The sequence below is a fragment of the Chaetodon trifascialis genome, chromosome 3 (genome assembly GCF_039877785.1).
Source record: "Chaetodon trifascialis isolate fChaTrf1 chromosome 3, fChaTrf1.hap1, whole genome shotgun sequence".
Lineage (NCBI taxonomy): Eukaryota > Metazoa > Chordata > Actinopteri > Chaetodontiformes > Chaetodontidae > Chaetodon > Chaetodon trifascialis.
Window position 1 is genome coordinate 4,496,726 of NC_092058.1, and position 24,268 is coordinate 4,520,993.

Here is a 24,268-nt window from a genome sequence, read left to right on the forward strand (position 1 = left end):
AATCACATTTTCACTGTTCTTCATCACTTTGCGATGGACAGAATGGCTTCAGTAATAGCTTCAGAAGATTATTAATACAAGCTCTTCCAGCATGACTTAAAGGAGAAGATCCAGACCTGAACAGTGGATAAGGACAACAAACGGCGGTGGATGCTACCTCGGTGAACAGGTGTTTCATCTGGGCCTGTTTGGTCCTGAAGCGTTTAATCTTCTGGTGGATTCTGGGATCTTTCTCCAGCTCTTCCAGAGTGGCCCACTTGCAGTGAAGGTAGGAACTAAAATAAAAGAATCAACACGGCTTTCATTTGGTGAAGCATACTGTTTGCCCGCTGGCCATTTTTCACCCTAAGTGCTGCTAGTTTAATGAACAGGTCGAGCCTGACATGGCATTTAGTGGATCAAAGTACAATCATGCACGAAAAGGCGACGGGCTGACGAGACAAAGGCAAAACAAACGAATCTGATTTGAGATTTGGAGCCACAAAACAGACAGAAAGTGCAGATTTTAGACAAGCAGGAGAGACGATGTTCGCTGCTGCCTCCACTGTCTCCTGCAGATCCTATCTTCATGCATCCATACATCACTGAATCTTACAGAGCAGAGGAGAATCACTCACTCTGTCACCGGTCGATGAGAAAGAAAATGAACAAATAATGTTACTGTGGCTGCAGTCCATAACGTCTATATGAAATCTAAATGTCAGTGCAGTGCTCAGGGTAAAGTACGTGCACCACGCAGTATCTAAACTTCCAATGCAAACTACTTATGCATTTGATAATGCATTATGTATAATGGTAATTTTTACACTCCAAATATTATACTTTGGGCACTTTTCTGTAACTTTATAATTTGCGAATACATTATTCTCAATAAAGTCATGGAAAAGTAAGGCCTTCACAACCATTCTGTCTGATTCAACTCAAGCAAACTATGTTTTATTCATCACCCCTGAGAATAAATTACGATCGTAATAATGACGGTATCTGTGTAGGTCCTTTCTTAAAGATACAAAGTGCCGGAACAAACATGAAGGTCTCCTGAGATCCTCAGACTGGCTGGAAGAGCCGAGTCTCGGTGAGAGGATGAAAAACTCGGCGCTCCCTCAACAGCGTCTGCTGAGAAGCATTTTAGTGACTCTGGAGAATAGACTGCTGCTCAAACACAGCCCATGTGTGCAAAGACAACTTCCCCAAGAGAAATCAGTGTCATTAAAACTATTAACTAAGCAGCTCAAACGAATGCAAGGCGCTCCTTAAGTATTTTCCATCAATCATGAGGGTGACTTTAAACGCCTCTCACGTGCAGGGCGGCACCCAGGGATGGCTTTCAGAACCTTCTTTGATTATTTCTAAGTAACAACGAGCACGCCAGCATGGTCTAATGGAGCGCAGCCCCCGCGATCACATGGGTCTCCTTCAGGAGCTTCAGTTTTAACCAACAGTCCAAAAACATGCAGGACTCAGGTGCATCCATCCATTGTCTATACCTGACTATCCCTTTTCAGTTGTTGCGGGGGGGCTGGAGCCTATCCCAGCTGTCAACGGGCGAGAGGCGGGGTACACCCTGAGCCGGTCGCCAGCCGATCGCAGGGCAACATATACAGACAGACAACCATCCACGCTCACACTCACACCTAAGGATAATTTTAGAGTCACCAATTAACCTAATGAGCATGTTTTTGGTCTGGGAGGAAGCCGGAGTGCCCGGAGAGAACATGCAAACTTCAACGAACCGGCGACCTTCTTGCTGTGAGGCACGCGCACTACCTGCTGCACCACCGTGCCGCTCAGGACAAAGGTCTGTTATCAAATTACATGCATCTAAAAGCTGTCAAGACATTTCCCTCTGAAGCACAAACGTCAGCCTGCTGGTGGCGCTACAGGAAGAGGAGTTCATCCTCTGGGTAGAATCCGTGCAAAGTCTCATGGCAAACCATCCGCTGGCACTGCCATCGATAGAGCTGCGGGATCGGTGCACTGCCCTCACCGTTCACACCTGGAAGCGGCACAGAACATCTACAGCCTGATCCGCCGGCCACTAAGCAGCAGAGGCCCAGCTCACCCCATCATCCTTCAGCATTACACACCTTCCAATAACCCGACATTCATATTCACCTGATATCTGGACTCTGGAGTTAATGGTGGTCTTGCATTGGATTGCATTACACTGACAGGTAGCTCTTCTTTCTCTGCCTGCCTCGTGCACAGTATGTAATTGTGGTGGATAAAACACCCCCGGTGTGGCGCACCTGATCAGATGACGCAATTACAACAGCTTAATGTCTGACGCCGGCGCGTGAACTGCACATAAACGATGAAGAGGGACTCACAAATTTCTGTACTTGACATAAAACTCCTCCGTTTCCTCCGCCTGGTCCTCTGATGATGAAGTCTGGGGAGGAAGAGGGACACGAAGTGAAGGACAAACAAATACATGGAGAGCAGCAGGAGAGCAGCTTTCAGAATGAGGGGGAAACAAACAACATAATACATTCATAATCCGCCAGAAATATTTAATTCATTCACAAAATTGTGTGTGTGTGCTCTTCTTCCTCACCTCTTTCTTCACTATTCTGACAGACAGAATTTTCTCAATGATGTTGGCCTCGTCCTCAGGTGGCTCCTGAGGGACGGAGAGACAGAAAAGATTAGCAGCCTGCGAGTGCGAAGGCCAGTTCACCGAGTTTGTGTTCGCACAGCGGCAAAGCGATGAAGACGTCGATCAAAGCAGAGCATCCGCCGAAGGTCCTCACAGCATTTCAAATGTGGATCGCACAAAAATCTTGCCAATAATTATTAAATGATGCATCAGACTGAGAGGTAACTGTTTGTGCATGTCTATATCAGCGACGCCGCACAATCCAATACCAGCGTAATCCGCAGCCTCCAAAACAACCACGAAATTCAATCAAAGCCACTTTATTAAACCCGTTTCTGCAAAAACTGCACATTATAACCTTCATGAAGTTTGGATTCTTTTATTGTATCAAACTCCCGTCGCGGTCAAAGCTGCATAAAAGGAATGAGAGTGTTTGGAGACCTCTAACGCTTCTGTTTTCATCCTCAGCTTTATCGTATTCACATTAATTTTCTATGTCTGTTCACATGTTCGCTCGGCCTTTTCGGAAACTATTTTATGTGAAGAACATCTTCACCTTCAACACATCAACTGTGGGCGACAGGCTATTCAGTGCCTGGGTTATTATCATATTACCTGTGCATTTCAAAATGAGGACGAAGCAGCGAGCCGCAATGAAAGAAACTGACATCAGGGGAGAAAAAAGGAATAGAAAGAGACTTCCTCACCTCGGCCTGCCATGCCAGCGCGGTGGCGTTCAGCGCCGAGATGCGACCGGCTCCAAGAACTGCGATGGTCTCTCCATCATCGTCCACCACCTTAAAGTCCAAATCCTCGTTATACTTCCTCCTCTTGACCTGACGCCCCGAACGGCGCTTCTAAAGAATAGAGAGGAAAGGAGAAGAGGAAGGTGAGAGGAAGACAGGGGGAATAAAGATGGAGAAGGAATAGAGGAGAGTTAGGAAGATGATCCAGAAGCGGAGATATGGAGGAAAAAATGTAACAGGAAATGTAACCATTAGCTGTCATTTAGCTATTTTTTATAATCTTTTCAGGTATATTAAACAGGATTTGTGTATATCTGCAGATCCTGCCCTCGGCCTGTATTTTCCTCTCATTCTGCTGATGATTCAGGGCTTCAACCTTTGAGCATTTGGTGTGTCGCTCCCAGCCAACGGCAGCACGCAGGTAAGGTCAGGAGTTTATAAAGAGGTAGCGACCAGGTACCGGACTGTAGGCAGGACGCACCGAGAGAAACCGACGGACACAGTGCCGAAAACTGTCTACAAACAATAAGCAACAATTCCTGCACTGCATAACTGTGACTGCACATGCAGGTGAGCCGTGTTCAGAAACAATATGGCCGACATCGTCCATGCAGCAGATGTGATGGAATCATAATGTCGGTGTTTTGCATCCTGTATCAACGTTTTGTGCAAACTTCTGTGGATGCTGTGATGTACGTACCGTTATTAAAGGCATACTGGCTGTCGAATTAATCATAACACATTGGCAGGCCACCTTTAACGACACATCACTTTACACCAGTCATTCCATGAAGGCCTGCACGTCCACCGTCTGTCCGGCCTTTCTGTCCACTCACCGCGCTATCCAGGGGGTCTTGGCTGTCCTCTCCAGCCATGTTGAGGGCTGACATTGAGGTAGTGTCGTCACTCTCCGCCCCCTCCTGGACAGCCAGCTCCTGGTTTCTCCTCTTTCCCTTCTTCTTCTTCTCCACGGGCGCTGCGCCAGGATCTCTGGGAGGAGAGGAATTCTGATGAGTAATTAACAGCTCTAGCAGCCTGCAGCAGTGTTTTCTCACCGAGCCAGAGGCTGGAAACTCTACTGCTCCCTGAGGATTTGTAAAGGCCTGGTTGAGGCGGTGATATCTGGCACAAAGATTCCCATCCTCACTTTGTTCTAATCTCTCTAGCTACTATTATTTCCTGATCATGAAGACAAAGAACAGCCACTGGCCAATCACTGAGAAGAACCACCTGGTGAAAAGCTGGCCATGACACCGAAGCACGCTTTGGACCAAAATAAAACGGGCAGTTTAACTGGTTCAGAAAATTAGAGCAAGGGAGCTGAATGAAAAAGCTGCTGGCTTACAGGACATCCATGGAAGAGGTGATCAAACACTTCAATACTTGTGGCAAAATCAACTGAAATCTAATTTTCTTCAAGACAGCGAAACAGCAGTTAGAGCATCTTTAGCTTCGGTTATGTGACATACTCCGAGTGGGAAATATGGGAGAATCATTGGGGGATTTGATTGCTGGAAAGTGGATGTGACAGCAGGGATTTGAAGGTAGATTTCTAACTGATGAAGAGGTGGAGGACTTCTGAAAGTGTGAGCAAGGTGTACAAGCTGATACCTAAGACGCCATCCAGCCGCTCCTCTGACCCCTGAGCTAATGGAGGACAGTGCTGGTTTATTTGACGGGTAAATGACAGACAAGATTTATGTACATGTGGTCTGAAGTCAGTGTTAGTCTAATATATTTTACAGAAAGAGGAATTTTGATATTTGAATATTATATTAGCAATAACATATGCCTGAAAACGAATGCTTGGCTGGACCAAGTTGCACCATTGGTCGATCGAGTGTTGGGAGTTTCCCAATTGGCTGTTGCTCTTTCAAAAAGGTGTGAACTTTGGTTACCATACCATAACTCCTGATTCTCTGAGTATAGGCATGTCCCTCTGAGGCGATCACAATGGGTCTGTTTGCTACCCGTAAACACAAACACACCCCCTCTCCATAGATATCAATATGCAGTCCATACCTCGCCAATGAGTCACGGCGCAATGGCGAATCACAGCACATCACACACACATACACACACAAGGGAACGAAACTAGAAAACAATATAAAACCGCCTGCTGTGAGGAGCAGAGACGATGGCTACACACTCTAACGGTGCAGCGGTTTGAACTTTAAGAACAGGAAACTGCAGCTGAATTTTTAATATCCAGAGGTTCACATCACAGACATTAGCACGGACCACATATGGTCCAGCCATGAACTGGGATCTAGTCTTATTACTGTAAACTGTAAGTGTTTATGAGTGTGTGTGTGAGTGCTTTCCAAGCACAGAGAGCCTGAGCTGAATGCAAAGCGCCCTGAAAGTGACACAATGCACAAGCACCTTCGTCACATGAGCTTCTCTCCGAGTGTTTCCAGGTCAAATTGTACTTTTTCATATACAGGAGACTCACAGACTGTTAAACGTCCTCTGCTGAACATGCAATCGACAGGTTTGCACCCCTTCATGAGACACTCAAAATAAGCACTAAATAGTCTTATTTGAGTTTCTCTAATATTCCAGCACAATTATTCTGAAATTTGCTCGCAGATGTTTGTTTTACACAAAGTAACAACACACAAATATTTGGTGAAAAGACAAGAAAGTACTGTGCCACTACTGTACTATCAGGTACACAACCGATAATAATAATAACTGGTGCAGACGAATTCGTCACGAGCGCCTCTGAATGACTGTATGCACGCAGTCACCGGAGTGGAGAGTAAACAGTGGAAGTTTTCAGGACTTTGAGAAACCAGCGTGAATGTACCATTTGGGTTTGGAAAGGTTTCATTTGGAAAGAAATGTTTGGTTTGTCCATTATGGGCTACTGTAGTAACATGGCGACTCAAGCAGCAACCTCCAGGCTGAAAAACAAAGCCACCATGGAAGGGACAAAAACAGCAAAAGTCCCCATAGACTTCCATATCATAATAACCAACTTTACAGCAGAAATGGTGCTAAAGAAACAGTTTTTGTCTCTAAAGCTCATTTGAACAGGGGCAAAACTAGATATAAGTCACTCATTTAAACTACATTAAGGCTTAAAGTCGTGTATAATTGTGACCGTGGCTGCCTTGAGTGACAGCTAGCCGCTAGGTTTCAGCAACCAGGCTTCATTCAACCGCCTCAGCTCCACTTGGTGGAGTCAGACACTGCCAAGACAGAAAGAGCATAATTCTGAATAATGTGCTCTATTTCTGCTGATAGATCTTACACTCTGGACCTCTAACCCAGCATGACTTCACTGGTTTCTTCTCTCCTCTGCTGACTTTGGGGTGTAACCATAGATCCCTCAGAAGTCTCATTCTTAAGAAAGGAGGCTGTCATGTGACGTGCAGAGAGCGACGGGTAAATTTAGGGCTGTTGTGGCGACTGCGGCCGGACGGGCAGAGAAGATGGTTCTCATGTCCCAGTTAACGCTTTTCTCTCCTTCCACTGAAACTCTGCCAAAGCGAGCGGCGGGAAAAGACAAAGCAACAGATTAAGACGGAATTAAAACTGCTCCACCGGAGGACTTTATAATCTTCTTGTTACTGTTGTTATCCGAACAAAACGTGACCTGATACGAGCGTCCGACCTGGAAACGACCCCGAGTCAGTGAAGTTCACAAGTTCCTCCTTTGTGCCTGTGTTTCTCCTCTCCTTCTGTGCTCTCTTCTTCCATATCATTACCTCTGTTGCACTTCATCTTTTCTCATCCTCACTAAACCCATCTCTCTCTCCTCCTCTCACAGCAGTGAAAGAGGATCCCGTTCTATTCTCCTCGATGCTTTTTCTCTTCCTCTAACTCGTCAGTGACTTTTTCCTCTGTCTGTCATCAGTGCCTCATCTCTTCCCTCTGTCCTTCATCTTTGCACAAATGTGGTTCAAGAAGCCATCCTCCTTATGAAATGCATATCCTTATGACGGTAATCCCAATTATTCAGCTCAGTTAACATAAATATTCTTTGGCGTGTCCTCTCGTAATGCAGCGTTTAGCATTTTAAAACACAGCAAAAACCCAGAGACGCACTCAGGATCTAATTTAGCGACTTAAACAGATTAAACTGGGGGGCCGTCACTAAAAGCCACCGTGGTTAGTGTACGTTAAACGGTCTCCTTTGATGGCCGTTTATGTTTAATGGGAGCTAAATTAAGAAAAGCCGCATCAAAGATGAACCAATTCAAGACAGTTGCTTTTGACTGTGGAGGCAACAAGTGAAACGATCAGACGGTTGGTGTGTTACTGCAAACACGTCCCTCTCGATCTCTGCTCCCGCATCACAACCTCATAAAGAGCACTAGAGAAGGGACGAAGGCGCGAAAAGAGAAGACAAGAAAGAAGGAACAGAGGACAGACGGGGCAGGGGAGACAAGAAGGGAGTCCATCAAAGACATCTATTCTGTCTCTCTTATCTACACACAGCAGTGTGTCTGTTTCAGGTGAAATTATGGATCCCACAAAGGTTTGAGGAGAACAGGAGGTTGAGTCAGATTTCAGATTTCATTCTCAAGTAGAAGCCTTGTTAAGTTTTAGTTTATCATTTTGCTTGCCGATTGATTAATGAATTCATTGTTGCAGCTCTAGTTCCAGGTTAGATACATGAGTGTGATTAACACAGCCTCCCAAACTCAAAGAGGCCGGTCTGTCCACTGTGATGAGAGACGTGTGTCATAAACGGATTTACATCTGATATGCACACGAGGTAAACAGGACAGACGCAGGACAGAGCTTTTTTTTTTTTTTTTAGTTTTGTTCCTCTCTGTTCCCAGGCCCTCAGAGTAGCCTTCATCTATTTGTTTGTTCATCCATCACATGCAGCATCTCAGATCCAATTTCCAAAAACTACAAAAACCGAGCTTCACTCTATTGGCTCATTTTGCTAAGGTACCATACTGAATATCCATGTGGTCCTGGGTCTTCTCGTCATTTCTGACGCCCCAGTAAATTAAAAAAAAAAAGCCAAAATATAGCCTTTAAGTGAACTTTTTTCCAGCGAGTTGCCGAGAGAAGAGCTGCACAATTTGTTGCAGGTGACAGGTTTACTGCTGCCTTGCTCTTTCCTGCTTGCCTTACTTCATCAGTGTCCACTTCTTGGGTTTTTCTAGCACAGCATTTTTCGCTTTCTTACTTCCTCTTCCCATCACACATCTCTCTCCTCCCATGAATGAATCAGGATGTCTCACCTGGGTTTGCGGCCCCTCTGTTTTGGCGCTGAGGGGACTGGGGTCTTGCTGTTGACCCGGCCATGGTTCTTGCCGGGGACCTGCCCTGGGACCTTAGAGTGGAGGCCTGGGGTAGGAGGAGGTGCTGTTGGAGGGTGGGGGATAAACACAAGAGCACATAGACGTGAGTGAGTCTTTAGCCATTCTTGACCTGGATGTGATTTTCCCAACATCTCTCCATTATAATGACCAAAACCAGAGCAAAGCTGTACAAGCTGAACTGTTAGCTAAAGTTGTTCTCTGAGGAACATCTTTGCGATCAAAAGCCTGCAGAGGTAGCTGGATTAACTAGCTAGCTGCTGCCATGGTGAGCAACAAACCAAGCTCACAACCCCGCCTAGCTCGTTAGCCGCTACGGAGGTAGCATGTGCAGCTTGTTAGGCAGAACAAATAAAAGATGCTAAAGTTCATGTTTGTGTACAGCAGCAGCAAGAAAGAATGATTCTGACATAGCAGGTGCTAACAGGAACATATGGACAGCTGTGTGCAGGCACGCAGGAAAGACACGGCTCTACCGATTTCATGAGATTTCCTTCAAAAAACAGATTACTGTGCATGCACGGTCCTCATGGTCTCAAAGGAAACTTTGACCTTTGCACACACACCTTTAACTGATGTAGTTATATTAAATATACAATGTATACAATTCACATTCTGGAGGCATTTGGCATCATCCTGGTTCATGACGAGGAGAGTTACCCTCGAACAGGCATTGATGCAATTTTTGATTCTCATAAGAAGTCTGTTTTTCAGCTTTAAAGATTGCTAATGCGCCCACCCACACATACATGCACGCACGCACGCACGCACACACACACAAGCATGCGTACTCGGTCTAATTATATCCAACAATCACATTATAATAAGACTAATTTTCCCCGACATGTCTGATCATGCTTTAAGAACATTTAACAGCAGTACAGTCATCATCTGTGCCTTCCAATTAGCGCTGAAATGTTCCAGCTTCAACGCTTGTTGTGAGACTCCACTTTTGACTTTTCTTTGTTGTTGACTCAACACAGAAAGTGAAATACACACACAAACACACATACCACCGAAAGCCAATCTGAATTAGATGTATCTGAGGTTCAAAGACAGCGGAGGTTCAACCTGGTTTAGGGGCGTTTGAGGCTACAACTGACTCACATGACTGAAGTAATCCAGGTGGATTTAAAGGGAATTATACACTGACATCACTTTCAGTCATTCAGATTAGCCTTTTTCTCAAGCTGAATTTGAATATATACAATGGATAAGTGGTGTAAAACCTCTTTAATAGCCATGAGATCATGATCAATGCATACCTTTAAAAACAGGGCTGTTAATGATGATTATTTCCATCGCTGAATGGTAATTACTGATTACTCCATTAATTCAAATAGTGATAAATGGCCAGCAGTTGCAGTTTACAAGATCATAAAACAGAGAAAACGCTCAGTGAATATGTCTTTTTTTGTTTGATAAATGACATAAACAATTAATTAATTCTGAAAATTGTTGTCAAATTTGTCCCAGTCGACTATTTGATCGACTGTTTTTCGACATATCTGTCCCATAAAACAAAACTGAATGATCGTCATCACGTCATACCTCTCTCACACACACACACACACACACACACACACACACACACACACACACACACACACAAAGACAAAGACACACACACACACTCACACTCCAGCCGCCATGGCGGCGTACCTTGAATCGGGGGAACAGGAGGTAGGACTTTGACCTTCGGTTTCCTTCCTCTTTTGCCGGGCACCTTGACGGGCACCTGAGCCGGTTCGGGGGCCAGCTGGGCGCTTTCTCTTTTGCTCCTCGCCACAGTCTTCAGCTCCGTCCCGTTGTCCTTCCTGCCCTCCTTCCCCTTGGTCCTCCGCTCCTTTCGCTCCTTGGCTTTCTCAGGCTCCTTGCTCTTCCTCAGTGTGACCGTCGTCGCCTCCTTCTCCTCCTTTCGTTTCTTTGGTTTGCTGCTTTCCCTCTCCTCCCCCTCCCCTCCGCCTTTCTCCCGCTCTCTCTTGTCCTTTTTCTTTCGTTTCTTCTTCACCCTGCCTCCTCCTCCTCCATCGTCCTCCTCACTCAGGGACGAAGGAGGCCGCGGGGCGCCTCCGGAGTGCTTAATGGCGTGGGCCCCGGCCACCCCGCAGTGATTGGACGTCGCCGTGCTGCCCACGGGGGTGAGGAGGCGGAGCTGGTCCTTGGGGCCCACGACCAGGTGTCCCCGTGGGATTGTGGGAACTGTGGTTTGTGCGTTACTGTTTTGGTCCAAGGCAGAGGAGGAGGCTGCTGCAGCGGAGGCCGGAGGTGGCGTGTGCTTCAGGAGGCCAGTGAACATCTGAAGGAGAAAACGTTGCATTATCAAACTGTTCTCGTTCACTCACTTGTTGGAGCTTTGTTTTGTCCAATTGTTGTTAAGCGACTGTCAATAAAACACTTTATGCACAGATGTTTCACATTAAGAGCTCTCCAGCAGCTCAAGGACATAACCCCTCCCTTCGCCTTTTAATGTGAAACATCTGCAGGAAGCGCTGAAGTTCGCTGCGTGATTGAACGCTGATCGGAAAGTCGAAGCAGAGAAGTGAATAGGAATTAATTAGTGAATGAAAACAGCGTCGCTGTTACAGAGAGAAAGTCGGAGCTCAGAGTGCTGAGTGTGACACGACCCTGTTGTTCTACTAATGGAATTACTGCTGTGGAAATTTCTGAGTCACTATAGCAGAAATCAGCCCCGCTCTGTGTGTTTTAATAGGCCTTGATTAGTGACCAGCTTCTATTTGTTTGTAAGGTCCAGCTTTAATTTGAGAACTCACAGTATTATTATCGTTTTTATTCAACATTTTCTCATTAGCATGGATCCGATGACTGTGTGTAATGTGAAAAGCGTCGCTCTTTAGCAGCGAGCGCAGAGAATTAGCATCTGTCTCTGCAGTTCTCTCAGCTTTATGCCTTTAGCACCTTTCAGTCCATTGTTTTGGCCTGCAGCTTAACTGTTTTCCACCTCTCTGCTCAGCCTCGTTTCAGCAGCGGCAGGCAGCTGTATGCAGCAAAAGCTCTGGAAGAACGACCGTGGGCTTCTTGCCCAGTACCAAACAAATTAAGCAGTTAGCTGGTGAACATTTTGCAGATAAAGAACCAGACAAACGAGAGTGACAACTGAGTAAATGGACATGCAATAAGTGAGAAGAAATATGTCTGCACTTCAATGCTAATGCTCCATGTCTGCTGGATGTAGAAACAGGCAAGTGTGCGCTAAGATCACAAATCATATCCATAACATTAGGTCATGGGTACCAGATTCATGGAAAAGAGACGGCAAACTGGTTTCTAGTAAAAGATTTAAAATCATCGCTGGTGCTGATTAATGGGGCTCAGCAGACAAGCTGATCCACCAGAAACATCTCTAAATGCACAGCTGGACACATCTTAGCTCTCACAGTGATTGAGTTAGCTCAAGTCGCCTTAACGTCAGTGCAGGAAAAAACAATCGTCGATCATCCCTTCGATCTCAGCCAATCATCACAAGTCCATTGTGTTAACAGCTTGTCAGGCTGCCCCCAAGTGACCCATAAAAATCCCTAATGGACATTTAAACCGATGTTTCTCTTCCTCACAGCATCATTCAAAATGCAAATTGCTAAAATGCATATTGTAGTTTCAGTAAAATATGCTGCTAATGGCCTGAACGGAAACTGGTAGCACTGGATCCAGCATCTTCTGTCTTTATCTGGGAAGGTAAGACACAGAGAAGATACAGACACTGAGGAAGGACTGCTATTCCTCTGGTTTTATATCAAAGAAAAGATAAAGAGAAGAGAGGAAGATGGAGAAAACCAGAGTAGGTGACAGAGGGTGAGAAAGGTGTTATTGCTGAGATATGGGTTGTTGTTTTTTTATTTACCTAATCAAGGAATTAATGAATCATGGAAGGCAAACAGAGAAACACGGTGAGTAAAATAATGCGTGCCATCAGTCTGTGCTGCTGAAACATGCAGAATATTCCACCCCGGGACGCTACAGCGTTTTGGTTCCCGTCCTAAACAGTATTAATACTATTAAATGATCTGCTAGCTTGGTTGGAGGACAGGCTGAATGAGCCCCATGGCATGTTTGTGCTGATGATTCAGCACCTCTCTCCTCACGGTACAGCCAATGCAAGTGGCGCTCTACATCAGTGCTGCGACCACGTGACTGTGCTTTACATGAGTCCAGTAAAGGAGAGGCTCCCCCAGCAGACGTATACTTAAGTCCTCAGGGGAGTTAAGACGAGATATTACTGCCCAGCTCAGTACACTGCTGCTCTTTTATCCATGAAACATGAAACTTTTCGCTTCCTGTAAACAGAGAAAACTTCCCAGAAAAAGCCGAGCTTAGAATAGCAAATGTTGTTGTTGAAGACATCATGGAGGCTAACCGTGACTAAACACTGAGGCTGTCAGCTGTGTCGTGCTGTTCTGAGGCCAGCGTTAATCACAATAAGACTGCAACTGCAGAAAACCTGCAGATTTGCACTTCTACAGCTTCATAGTGGAGGAGGGTTTGTTCATAAATGTCCTGATATTCTTGGCTCATGCAGGAAACCACCACTTGATGCTTCTGCTTCATCACACGATAGCATCAACAAGCTCAAAGGCGCTGAAGGTACATTGATTATTCATCACTTTAAGGATGACCAGAGGCTATTTTAGCACGCGCTTTTCCTCTCAAACCCACAAAGACGCACACTCCGTGACATCACTGTTTCCACCATCCTCACCCTGAAACTGTTGAGCCACAGCTCCCAACCTCCATTCCCCTAAATTCCTCCAAAGTGCTTCAGCAGCACCGCAGTCTTCCACTCCGCCTGCAGATGCAAAAGTCGTATGGACGATAAAACGCTCAGCCTGCTGCTGCCGCCTTACTGTTGCATCATCTCCATGAGGAAAGTCCTGCTGCAGCACTGTGGATGTCAGCTGGGGGATTTCCAACATGGCTACGCCTGTAACACTAATGGAGCATACATGCAGGCTAAAGGAACGTCACTTTCTTCCCATGCCACCCCATTTTTACACCACCCTGACGGCTCAAAGACAACAGGTGGGAAGCTGAGTTTAAGTACTAGATGTTATGTGATAGATATTATAATAAGTCTGCATAAATACTTGCAACCATACATATTCATGAGTAGTAGGTGGACCTCAAGGTCAGCATAGCATGTGGGCAAACAGCACCATCCATTTAAATCAAAAATGCTTCAATATCCAGCGGTAACTTTTTGTCACACACTGCAAGATTGCACTTTCATGGAATAAAGCTTGTAATGAATTCTCTAGTAGTTGAATCAGGAGTCTGTGAACCACTGCTGCAGCGGTACATCGCTAAAATTAAGCACGAAGCCGATTTCCATCACTTCTTCTGTACTGTTACAGCCACTTACATTTCTAACACAGCAACAGCTTTTCATGCAAGTTAAACTGAACTGCAGTCAGATCCGGCAGCGCCTGCTGAGGCCTGACTCACCCAGCGTCTGCGATGCTTCATCGGGAATTACAGTCCAAGAGGTCTTCAGCAATACACACAGAAACATACGAAGGCAGCAAAGGAGCTATCGTAGAGACAGCTCGACCACTACTGACAGATATATATCTGATTTATAACGCCACTATTAACCACAGCCTCGCAAATGACCGACACAGAACTACCGAAGTGTCACAAAAACAGGCGTTTCCTCCAGGCTACAACATTGAACTGCATTAGACTGTACAGACATGCCTAGTTAACTAACGCCTTTATCAAAAAACTTATTATTTTATTATTATTACGACTCCCCTGTAAAATGAAGCTTAAAGTTCAGAGGTCAGAGCCACAGCATTATCATTATTAGAGCTACAGATGTGATTTCCGTCGCATTTGCTACTAAAAATCATTCTGCGCGAAGAGAAACATGCATCCACTAGCACAAGTGCGAAGGTGTTGCGCTGGTATCATATCTAAAAACATAGTGGGCAAAATTAGGCTATATTACTGTCTCTTGTCCTATTCGATAGTTGTTGGAACAATGCTTCATGGGAGTTGTAGTTCTAAGTGTGTACTGTCTTTCTCAATCCGAATACAAATGAACTACATTTCTGGCTAAACGTTCCCGCCCTCGCTGATCTGTGCCGGGAAACCACGACTTCTGTATCATTTTTGTGACAAACCAACCGCAACAACTAAGAATAACAAGAAGACTCAAGCAAAATGAAGAGGTATTTTTCTGTAGTTTCTACCTCAGCAGGTCACGGCAACAAGGATAAAAGACGCCGTTTGGAGGAAAATAATACTACTACAGCATTTACGGAGTCTGATGCTGAATCTTCGTCACTCATCGCTTCTTCATCAGACCGGCCTGTCTCCTCAGATACAAAAACGAATCAATTCAACCCTCAGTGGTTCAAAGATTTCACCTGGCTTGTATAAGACCAGACCAAAAAGGCAATGTTTTGTAGGTACTGTATGGTGGCAGGCGAACGGACGACCAGCACAGACAGTTCACTGATGCGCATTCAAAATATAACACTGTTGATTTTTCATGTTCAAAAATGTTTAAATTCATCCTGTTGTGTTCAGGTGGAGGAAAAATGAAGGTTAAAGAATCAGTTTAATTGTTGTTCAACATTGTTAGAATTTCTTATCAGTATTAAATTAATTTAGCCAATAAACACGTTAACTAACTAAACTTTTCTTTGTGCTACTAAAATGTTTAACTTGCTAATACCAGTGCTACCACCTAAAGAAGTAAGCGTACAGCCCTGAACTGTAAAGGAGTGTGTTAAACTGGAATATCTGACACGTAGGATGAAAACAGTAACGAAAGCTGATGTGAACAGAAATGTTCGTGAGCGAGTCGGCTGAGTTAGCCTCTGAATATGGGTGGGGAGGCGATCCCAGAGAAGATGGGCTCGGCGAGAGACGACCTGAGCGCCTGCTGATGTTTTATTTATTTCTGGAATAATCAGGAGACCGGCCTTTTGAGAGCGTAGAGCCCCGGCAGGTAAAGGAGGAGTGACCAGAGGTGAAGAGTAGGATGGTGCAAGTCTGTGTAATATTTTATAAGTTAGAAGGAGAATGTTGAAGTCAGACGCAGCATGAACAGGGATGTGATGGCACAGGGACGCATTATTTCTATAATCCAGAAGCAGAGTTTTGTACAAGCTGCACGTTGCTAAAAGCTGAATTAGGTAAGATAGAGTGAAGCGAATCGCAGAGGCACGAACAAACGTTTCAGTACCAACCATGGAAAGAATTTGCTGCTGCTTCATTTTCCAGAGTTATTTTAGTGCGTTTCGACGGACGTTTTTGACGTCTTGTTATTGTGTCTTTCATTTTTCATGTTTTCTTGTCACCGAGTCCGTTGTTTACCTCACTTGTGGTTTCATTTGGCATCTCGATTTTGCAGCAGCAGGAGATTTGTGGTGAGATGTTTGTCCACATGCCTGGGTTCAGTTTATTGTTTACTTTATATGTCATTTATGTATTTAATTATTTGTATCACAAAGCCAGTTTTTGTCTACAGCGAGTTCTGTAATCTCAGTAACTAATGCCAGTGTTTTGTAATGATTTCAGCTCTCCGTTTGGGCACTGCTCAATGAGTTAGGCTGAATTAGCAGAAGACTGCAGCACCGAAAAGACCACCAACATTAAACTCTCTTATAGAATCAAATTCCAAGGCGAGAGCATTCTGTTCACACCTTCCTCCACAAGGATGAATGCAAGTGCGTGTATTAAGACTCCTGCTTCATAATGAATAATAATGTGCTACCTGATTGGTCCCTGCAGGGACTTTGTCTCAGCTTTGCTGCACCACAGGAAGGTCACAGCAAAGGGTCAGCCATTAAACACCACGCAGGAACCGGCGTGAAGCTGGTGTGCTGTTCGAGAACACCTCAGGAGGGAAGATGTCTCATTTTGAAGCGAAAATAAAGCATCTTTCACAATTTACCTTCATATTATACTTTGGAAATTCCAGCTCGTTCTAAAAACAACAACAGAAGTAACAGAGTTGATAGAGTAACAATCAATCAATGAGCCAAACTATCAATAGCTTAAGCTGATCAATACAGGTTGACCACGGAGTGTCAGGAGGAACTGAGGGAATGCGCCTTTATCCCCCATCTGAAGGTCGCATGGAGGACAGGGAGTCAATAAGCTGCAGCTCTGAATGACAAGAGCTGTGTGTGTGCGTGTGTGTGTGTGTGTGCGCGTGTGTGTGTGTTTACATCGACTGAAGCTGCTGATGGACACTCGGTCTGGTGGAAACACTAAATCCACGTCTCATTTGATCGCGTTGGTCTCGTCAGCCGGACAGTTCCCACTGGCTCTCGGAGCATTTGTCTGGGAGAGTTTCTGTTTGTCTCCTGCAGATTATGGGATGCCTCTGTAGGAATACCACCGTGCTACTGTTAGCTGCAGCCTGCGCTCGCTAAGTGGACGGACGGAAGAGACGCCCACTCGGCGCTGGAAAATGACAAGTGTCACACTGAGGTTCACGAAGCGAGATTCACTTCCCATGCCTTCTTACAGCTGCACATATTAACATCTGATGCATCAAACTCTCTGTATGTCAGCACTACAGGCCCCAGTGGGGACATCCTGCTGTGTGTCTTTAAACCAGTGCTAGTATGCTTCATACTCTCCTGGGTGGGACACTAAACAATAACTGATTTACAGGTTTGGAATTAGATTAGAGCCTGAAAAAGGCACTCGAACAATCTACACATGGCTGAGTGTGAAACAAGCCTATCAGGCTACCTGGAGTACGACAGCACAGTCTATTCTGTAAACAAAGGCTGCTTTATAGTATTTGCTTTGACAGACAAGTGTGATGTCCACAGAGAGAGGCAGCAAAGCCGCATGTTTCTAATGAATACAGACAGCAGCTGTGCAGCACGCATGCAAACAAAAGATTCAAGTACCCTGATAGAAACGTGCATGTCAACACACCTTCACCTGCGTGGAGCGTGCGGTGACACATGACGCTCGCAGCAACACAACAAGAAGTAGTCTGAGCTTTTCTCTATCTATAGGACAAAAAATCCAAAATCCAAGAAATACATGCTGTGAAGAGTCATTGTGATCAGACTACAGGCATCACTGCAGTCTATGAAGAAGAGAAAGTCGCACATCAGAGCCGCTCAGAGGCCAAGTGTAAAGCCTGCAGCATCACGGTTTCCTGTAGACGATGACAAATCTATACTGTGTGTGGCTTCGTGTGGACTGACATTTTTCAACCAACAGTTATTGAATGCAGCACTAAAAAACACAAGGAAAAAGTCAAAAAGGTGAGAAAGGAATAAGGAAAGTAAAAGTAATTTAAGAAGCACCGTGAGCGTTAACGCTAAAGGTGAGACTTTCTTAGAAAACACTCGTTATTGTAAGTGACACTGGAGCAAAAAAAAAAAAAACATTAATGTTTTTCACTTCCTTTACAGGACTGGATGAAAATCCTGCCCAAAAACATGTTAAATACATGAGAAATCACACTTTTTTCTACACAAAAAAAGGCTCATCAGTGTTTCCTAAAGGCCAGGCCTGAAAGACAAACCAAAAGAAAGAACCTTGAGAAGCCAAAATCCAGTTTCCCACCACGGCACGCAACACGGTGCGGCGTTAATTCTTAAACACACATAAAATTCATCAATTAATGATGCAGGCTGCTGCGTCTTGCATGTAAACTCCACACATAAAAAGAAAAAGCCTTCAACCGATGAGGCCTGGCAACCTGGCTCGAGACGCACGAGCAGGTATCGACCACCAGCTGCCAGACTGTTTCATGTACATGCAGTACGACGTACAGCATGGCCGCCCGTCTGTTCTACGCTCTCTTCGTACCGCCGCTCGTGGGCTCGGTCCATCTGCATGTAATACCAGAGACTGTACGTCGTCCATATGTTTCCCAACCAATGTCACCGCCGCAAACTGTAGCACATTTTCGCTCTTGGCAAAGGAAGTGACTGTGTTTCCTGAAAGCGAGCCAGCGCTGGCTCATTACTGTGATTATGTGGAACTTTGAATCAGAAAGGTTGAGCTCTGAACACAGCTGAAGAAAACGCAGCCTGGCATTCCTCAGAGGGCCCATAGCAACAATACGGGTGTTTCAAGGCCATCGATTCCCCCTGTTACACCTACGGACACGTGTGTGCTCGGCGCAGGTTGTCTGAGAAATGATTGGTTCCTATGACAGCAGAGCAGAGAGAGTGATAAAGGGTCTAAAACTGGCGGCGGCCCTGTCTGATGCTGCTGACTGTATTTAGAAACAGAGAGCAGGGAGGGAGCACGCACGCACGCACACATGCACGCACGCACGCACGCACGCACGCACGCACGCACGCACGCACGCACGCACGCACGCACACACCATGGAGGGACTCGCTCGTCAGGTCAGGCCAGCGTGGACCAATGTCTGCCCGTGTTTGTGTCTCATGTGGCGTGCGCGTTTTGCTCTGTAAAAAGCGTGTGCGTGTCACGGCGATGTATGGCCGACGCACGCGCGGCGTGGAGCAGGCGCGTGTCGTGAGGCCCATGCAGATGCGCCAACCTCACACAGGTATGAGGAGTCATCTCAATGAATCACACACATGCACGCATGCATGCACACACGCACAGCGAGCGCCACGGCCTCCTCGCCAGTTGGTTTGGGGGGGATGGGGGGGTATCGGAGCTGTTACCATGGAAACTAGCTCTCTGTGCCAAAGCTGCGGGGAGCGGGGAGGCAGACGTAAACACGCGGTCACCATGGTAACCCTTTCCTTGCCACTGGCTCCCGGGACTGTCGATGGATCGACTCCACATCTCTGCCCGCATCTGTCTGTCCGTCTAAACGTCCAAAGACAAGTCCACCTGCCCACCTGCGCGTCCACCTGTCCAGCTAACAAATGAGAAGACTCGACACGACGAAACACTTCATCAACACTGTTTGAGGTAAATGTGGGTCTGCATTCCTTTAGTCTGCTTTGATTGGCCATCAGAAGAATACGTGAGAGAGAAAGTACTGGAAAAAAAAACAAAACCATGTTTTTATGAGTGTAAGAAAAATCATCTGGTCTGAACGTGGAAGCAGCCTAAAGGTAACGTCAAGGTCTGAAATACCAAAACAAAGCCACAGTCATTTGTCAGGATGCATCTAAAGATTATTTCCATTGCAGATTAATCCACAGATTAATTTCTTCATTGATCAGCAGTTGTTTGGGGACATGAAATGCCCATCACAAGCTCCAACAAGACATCCAATGTCCTCACAGAGGACAAAGACAACCAGTCAGTTACTGGCACTGTTGCTTAAAAATGACTTTTTCGAAAAAGAAAAAGAGCTAAGCTAACTAATTTCCTTTTGATGGACGAATTGATTAGGGCATCAGCTGTGATGAGGAAAAGCCACGCTCCGCATCATTTAGATGACAGACTGGGTGAGTTGATCAGAGGCGATCAGGAGTAAAAACACACTTCATGATAGTAAAAATGTACTGCAGCTCTGGCAGGTATATATCAGGTGTGTCCGACTCGAGCTGAACTTGTGACCTTTGCTCAAACTCCGCGGTTCGCTTGTTGTCGTCTGGCCTCCACAGAGTCGGAGCAGAAACACAGCAAAGTTTACTGTAGTTAAGAGAGGAAGAGCGTAGATGTGCTGGTGTTTAACAAAGGGTCAGGAGTCAGCAGGCTCCTGTCCAGCCCGGCATGACACAAGCAGCAAAGTAATGAGCCTGAATCCCAGGCTGGGACACCCGGGTGAGGAGGCTGAGGAGTCCCTCTGCTGAGGTCAACTGCTGGCCACTTCTGGTTTAAAGAGGAAGCTTCCAGGAAGAGGTCATTTTAGCTGTTCTTTAAAAAGGCAAACCTATATTTTCTGTGTGTTAGGTACACCTGTGCGACCTAATGTCATCCAATACACCTGTTCTGCCATCAAGTTTAGTGAAATGATGCATTTAATATTCAGCTTTTTACTGACACTGTCAAAGAGCTGTATAAATCATGTTTTAGCACTGAGGCCATTAACATCAGATCAGACAGGATAGGCCCTGCTGTCCTCAAGCCTCTTATAGTTTGAATCATGTGATCTCGCCGTGTATCTATAAAAACAATAAATCCAACACAGCAGCGCACTATATGACCTAAAAATGCTCTTATTCCCATTTTTTCACAGGGCTTAGTGGTGACCTCTGCGTCTGAGCCGTCCCAAAAAGAAAGAAACCCATATTCTATTTTCTGTGTCTGTGCTCACAGCATTGGTGAAGCTGCTGGCCCTCGCTCGACCTCCACAGAGACGATTTTTGCATTTAGACAGTCAAAGCATTTCGGTTGAAAGTAGATTTGCATGAATGGGTAAGCATCACGGTAACCAGCGAGAGGCTGTTTACACCGTGTCTCTGTGCTCCTGCCAGCTCAGCTGTCAGCGAAACAGCCAAAAGAGCATTTCTCACTTATCTCCAAATGCCTTTATTTACTTCCAATAATCCAAAGAATTCACAATAACTGTGTTAGTGACTGCTTTGTGTGACGCCTTCCTCTTCCTGCTGTGCACCTTCGGGCAGCCCACGAGATGCTTTCTTGTTTTTTTTATGATAAATCTTAAAGTGTAATGCTTAAATAATCTGCTGGCAAACAAATCATTGATTTCTGTAGCTCCTCTCCCTTCCCATGTGCTGCTGGACTCATCCTGACTGGTCTCAGCCCGTCACAGAAGGGTCAAAGGTCAGGGACACCTACGGAACATGCTGCTTTTCATTTCCCTTATTTTGGGTCTTCCATAATTGATCTGCAATTCAGTTATTTCTGTTCAGAGACGTGAGGATACATCCATCATGGAAGACTTCGTTTTATTGGATCAACACGTCTCTTTATTGGACATCTGTTTGTGATTGGACGCCGCAGCTGATCGGACTGCCCCGGGACAAACAACAGATTCGACTCAGGTCTAATTTCTCTATCAAGTGTAGATTTTATTTGCGTTATGATTTTGAATCACTGGATCTTGTGGAAACTGCAGAAAGCTTAAAACTACTTAGACAAAAGTACTTTTTCCCATCTTAAACTGTGTCATGGAAATATAAAAGGAAGAAGAGCAGTCTGTTCTGTCAGGAGTCCAACGGTTTTAACCAAATATCTGCCTCGACGAGGCTGAAAATCTCATGTACAAAGTATATTTTGACATGAGATAAACAGATTTACATGAAGCACAGGCTCCTTAAGTATTAGTTGTGGCGTCGCCTCAGAGGAAAGGACGTCTCCTTTCTCTACAACGTGTTTCCTTCATTCGTCTCTTTGCATTTTTGCCTCAAGTCTCCCACGAGAGGAGAAGATACAAACTACATTTTCACTATTCAGACCAGCAGCAAAGCACAGGACGCACAACGAACCTGACTGAAAATTAAGAAAGAAACACAACAGACCGAATGACAACAGAAAAGAAAATATCTGACAGGAACAAGATAAGCCGACTAAGTTACACTGAGATTTACTGTCAACTCATTGAGTACTTGAAGATGTTGGCCAGGACAGGGCAGATTTCCTTTCAAATGAAATCTCCAAAAGAAGTTTAGATTAGCATCTGTGGTGGACGGCGAGCCGCTCCTCTTAAAGACTTTCTTTTGATGAATACTTTAAACAGACTTTAATCTGCCAGCGAGCGCTGGAGATCGGACGCTCTGAAAACATCAGCCTGGCTCGTGCTGCGTCGTGGAGAACCTACCCACGGCTTACTGAGCATGCAGGGAAGAGCTTTTTACTTATTCAGGCTACCGTCAGAGCAGCACCTGAGATCCAAGAAGAATGCAACTAACTGAAACTGACAACTTGATACAGAAAGTAAGAAACCAGGACTGAGGTGCGCTGACCTGGAGGATCAAACAGAACCAGCCAAGGATCATATTTTAGCCCAGTTTCAACAAAACAAAAAAATCCAGCGAGGGTTCATCTGATCTGGTTTCCCTCGCAGGGCCAAGCAGGAGTTATTTAGAGTTACCATGAGTAGATTTTTTAATTTAAACGCACGAGAAAACGAAGTGAAATCATTCAAAAGCGCTTGTGCGATGTCTGAGATGATGAAGGACACGGGCGTAACTAGGCCAACTGCACCGGAACGAGTAGCACAACAGAATCCCTGCTCGCCAACTAGGCCACATTTGCATGATGCCACAAACTTCACCTGACACACAAAGCGAGCTGAGGCAAAGGCTGCATGGCAGAGCGAACTGCACCTTTCTGTCAATGCAGACGGGTCTACCTGTGGGCGTGCCGTGCACCTGGTGCTCCACCGACTCACATCCAGTGAGATGAGATGCTCTTCTTTTAACTGTTTAGCCGTTCATTTCTTATCTATATCTTCTGCCTCACGGCCGGAACGACCCACATTCCCCACAGATCGATGACATTCATCTTAGGACCATTCAGCAAATGTCATCTCTCCACGCCCAACTTCAGAAGGCTGCTTTCTCTCCTCAGTACATTTACTCTGCGCTTACTCATCCTACAGGCTCCTTTATGGTTAAATGCTGTTGTTTCTGATCGGGTCACAGCAGTTTTCATGCGTTTTAGAGAAACATTTAACGAAAGAAGAACTGATTTGCATGCGGGAGGCAGATGAATGAATGAATTCATGGCTTAATTTCAAGCAAACCAGATTTGGTCGAGTATTTCAGAGTATTTTACAATGATAAAAATGGCTGTTTCTGTACACGGACTCTGGTGGTTTTGGTGAATTATATAGCGAAATCCTACTCTTTAACAAAAGGGAATCCTTTCCATAATGTCGTCAGACACTTAGAATAACGATCTGAGCCTGTCAGCAGCAAAAACAAACACTTTTACTCTGACCGTGCCCAAACGCGAGAGAGGATCACACTGCAGCCGGTTTCGCTGTAGCGTTCTCGCTCAACACTGAACCAGCTTCACACTGGTTACTCGGACACAAAAACATAGGAAAACATATATAAAAATACACAACACATGGAATATTTGACTGTAATTCCTCCCATTTGTCCCGGAAACATGGGCCAGCTCCAAAACCTTGATGCACGGCGCAAAGTGCTGCACAATTTAGCAGAATTTAAAATGTAATGTGGTTACTGAGGAATGTGATTATACATATATTATTATATTATTATTAATTATTATTAATATAAGCAATGTGTTTGGTCTGTTTTCTTCTGTGTTCAGTCGTAATCAGTCGTTAGGAGCATCCCTGGTTTGAAGCTTGGTGCTCACAGTCTTTTTGACCTTTACATGTCCATCAGCCCTTTCACCTCAGATGATGCATTAAAAATGACGCACCAGGGTTTTTAACGCCTGAAAATAAAGAAAGAAATCGTTTCCACGCTCACCTCGCTCCATGCTCGCTCGCTTTGCCTCCTCGAACAGAAAAACAACTCTGCAGACAGAGTTACGGGTAACCCAGAAGCTAAAATTAGCCACTAAGCTAACTCAGGCTCAGTAATGACCCAAGCCGCTGCCATCCATCTCCACAACAACGGAGCAACTGCAGCCCACACACACTGACACACACACACACAACATAGTGGCATCACGTCATGGTTGAATGTGCTTACATGAGGCGCACACACACACACGCGCACACACACTTCTCCCTCACTCCCACACTGACACTGCATGGCTGAATGTGCTTACATGACTGACTACATACACGTACATGACTTACAACAGCC

At 45.3% G+C, this 24,268-nt stretch overlaps 1 protein-coding gene across 7 annotated transcripts in view; it reads right to left on the reverse strand.

Annotated features, from left to right (window-relative positions):
- chd6 (chromodomain helicase DNA binding protein 6) overlaps positions 1-24,268 on the reverse strand; it is an 80,486-nt gene that overhangs the window by 33,789 nt on the left and 22,429 nt on the right. For all 7 annotated transcript variants that reach the window (XM_070958487.1, XM_070958489.1, XM_070958488.1 and 4 more), the window contains exons 3-9: positions 10,296-10,932; positions 8,556-8,679; positions 4,182-4,335; positions 3,307-3,456; positions 2,558-2,623; positions 2,331-2,392; positions 158-275 (exon numbers count right to left, since the gene is read on the reverse strand). In XM_070958487.1, the coding sequence (XP_070814588.1) occupies positions 158-275; positions 2,331-2,392; positions 2,558-2,623; positions 3,307-3,456; positions 4,182-4,335; positions 8,556-8,679; positions 10,296-10,932 (1,311 nt within the window). The remainder of the gene's footprint in view (positions 1-157; positions 276-2,330; positions 2,393-2,557; positions 2,624-3,306; positions 3,457-4,181; positions 4,336-8,555; positions 8,680-10,295; positions 10,933-24,268) is intronic.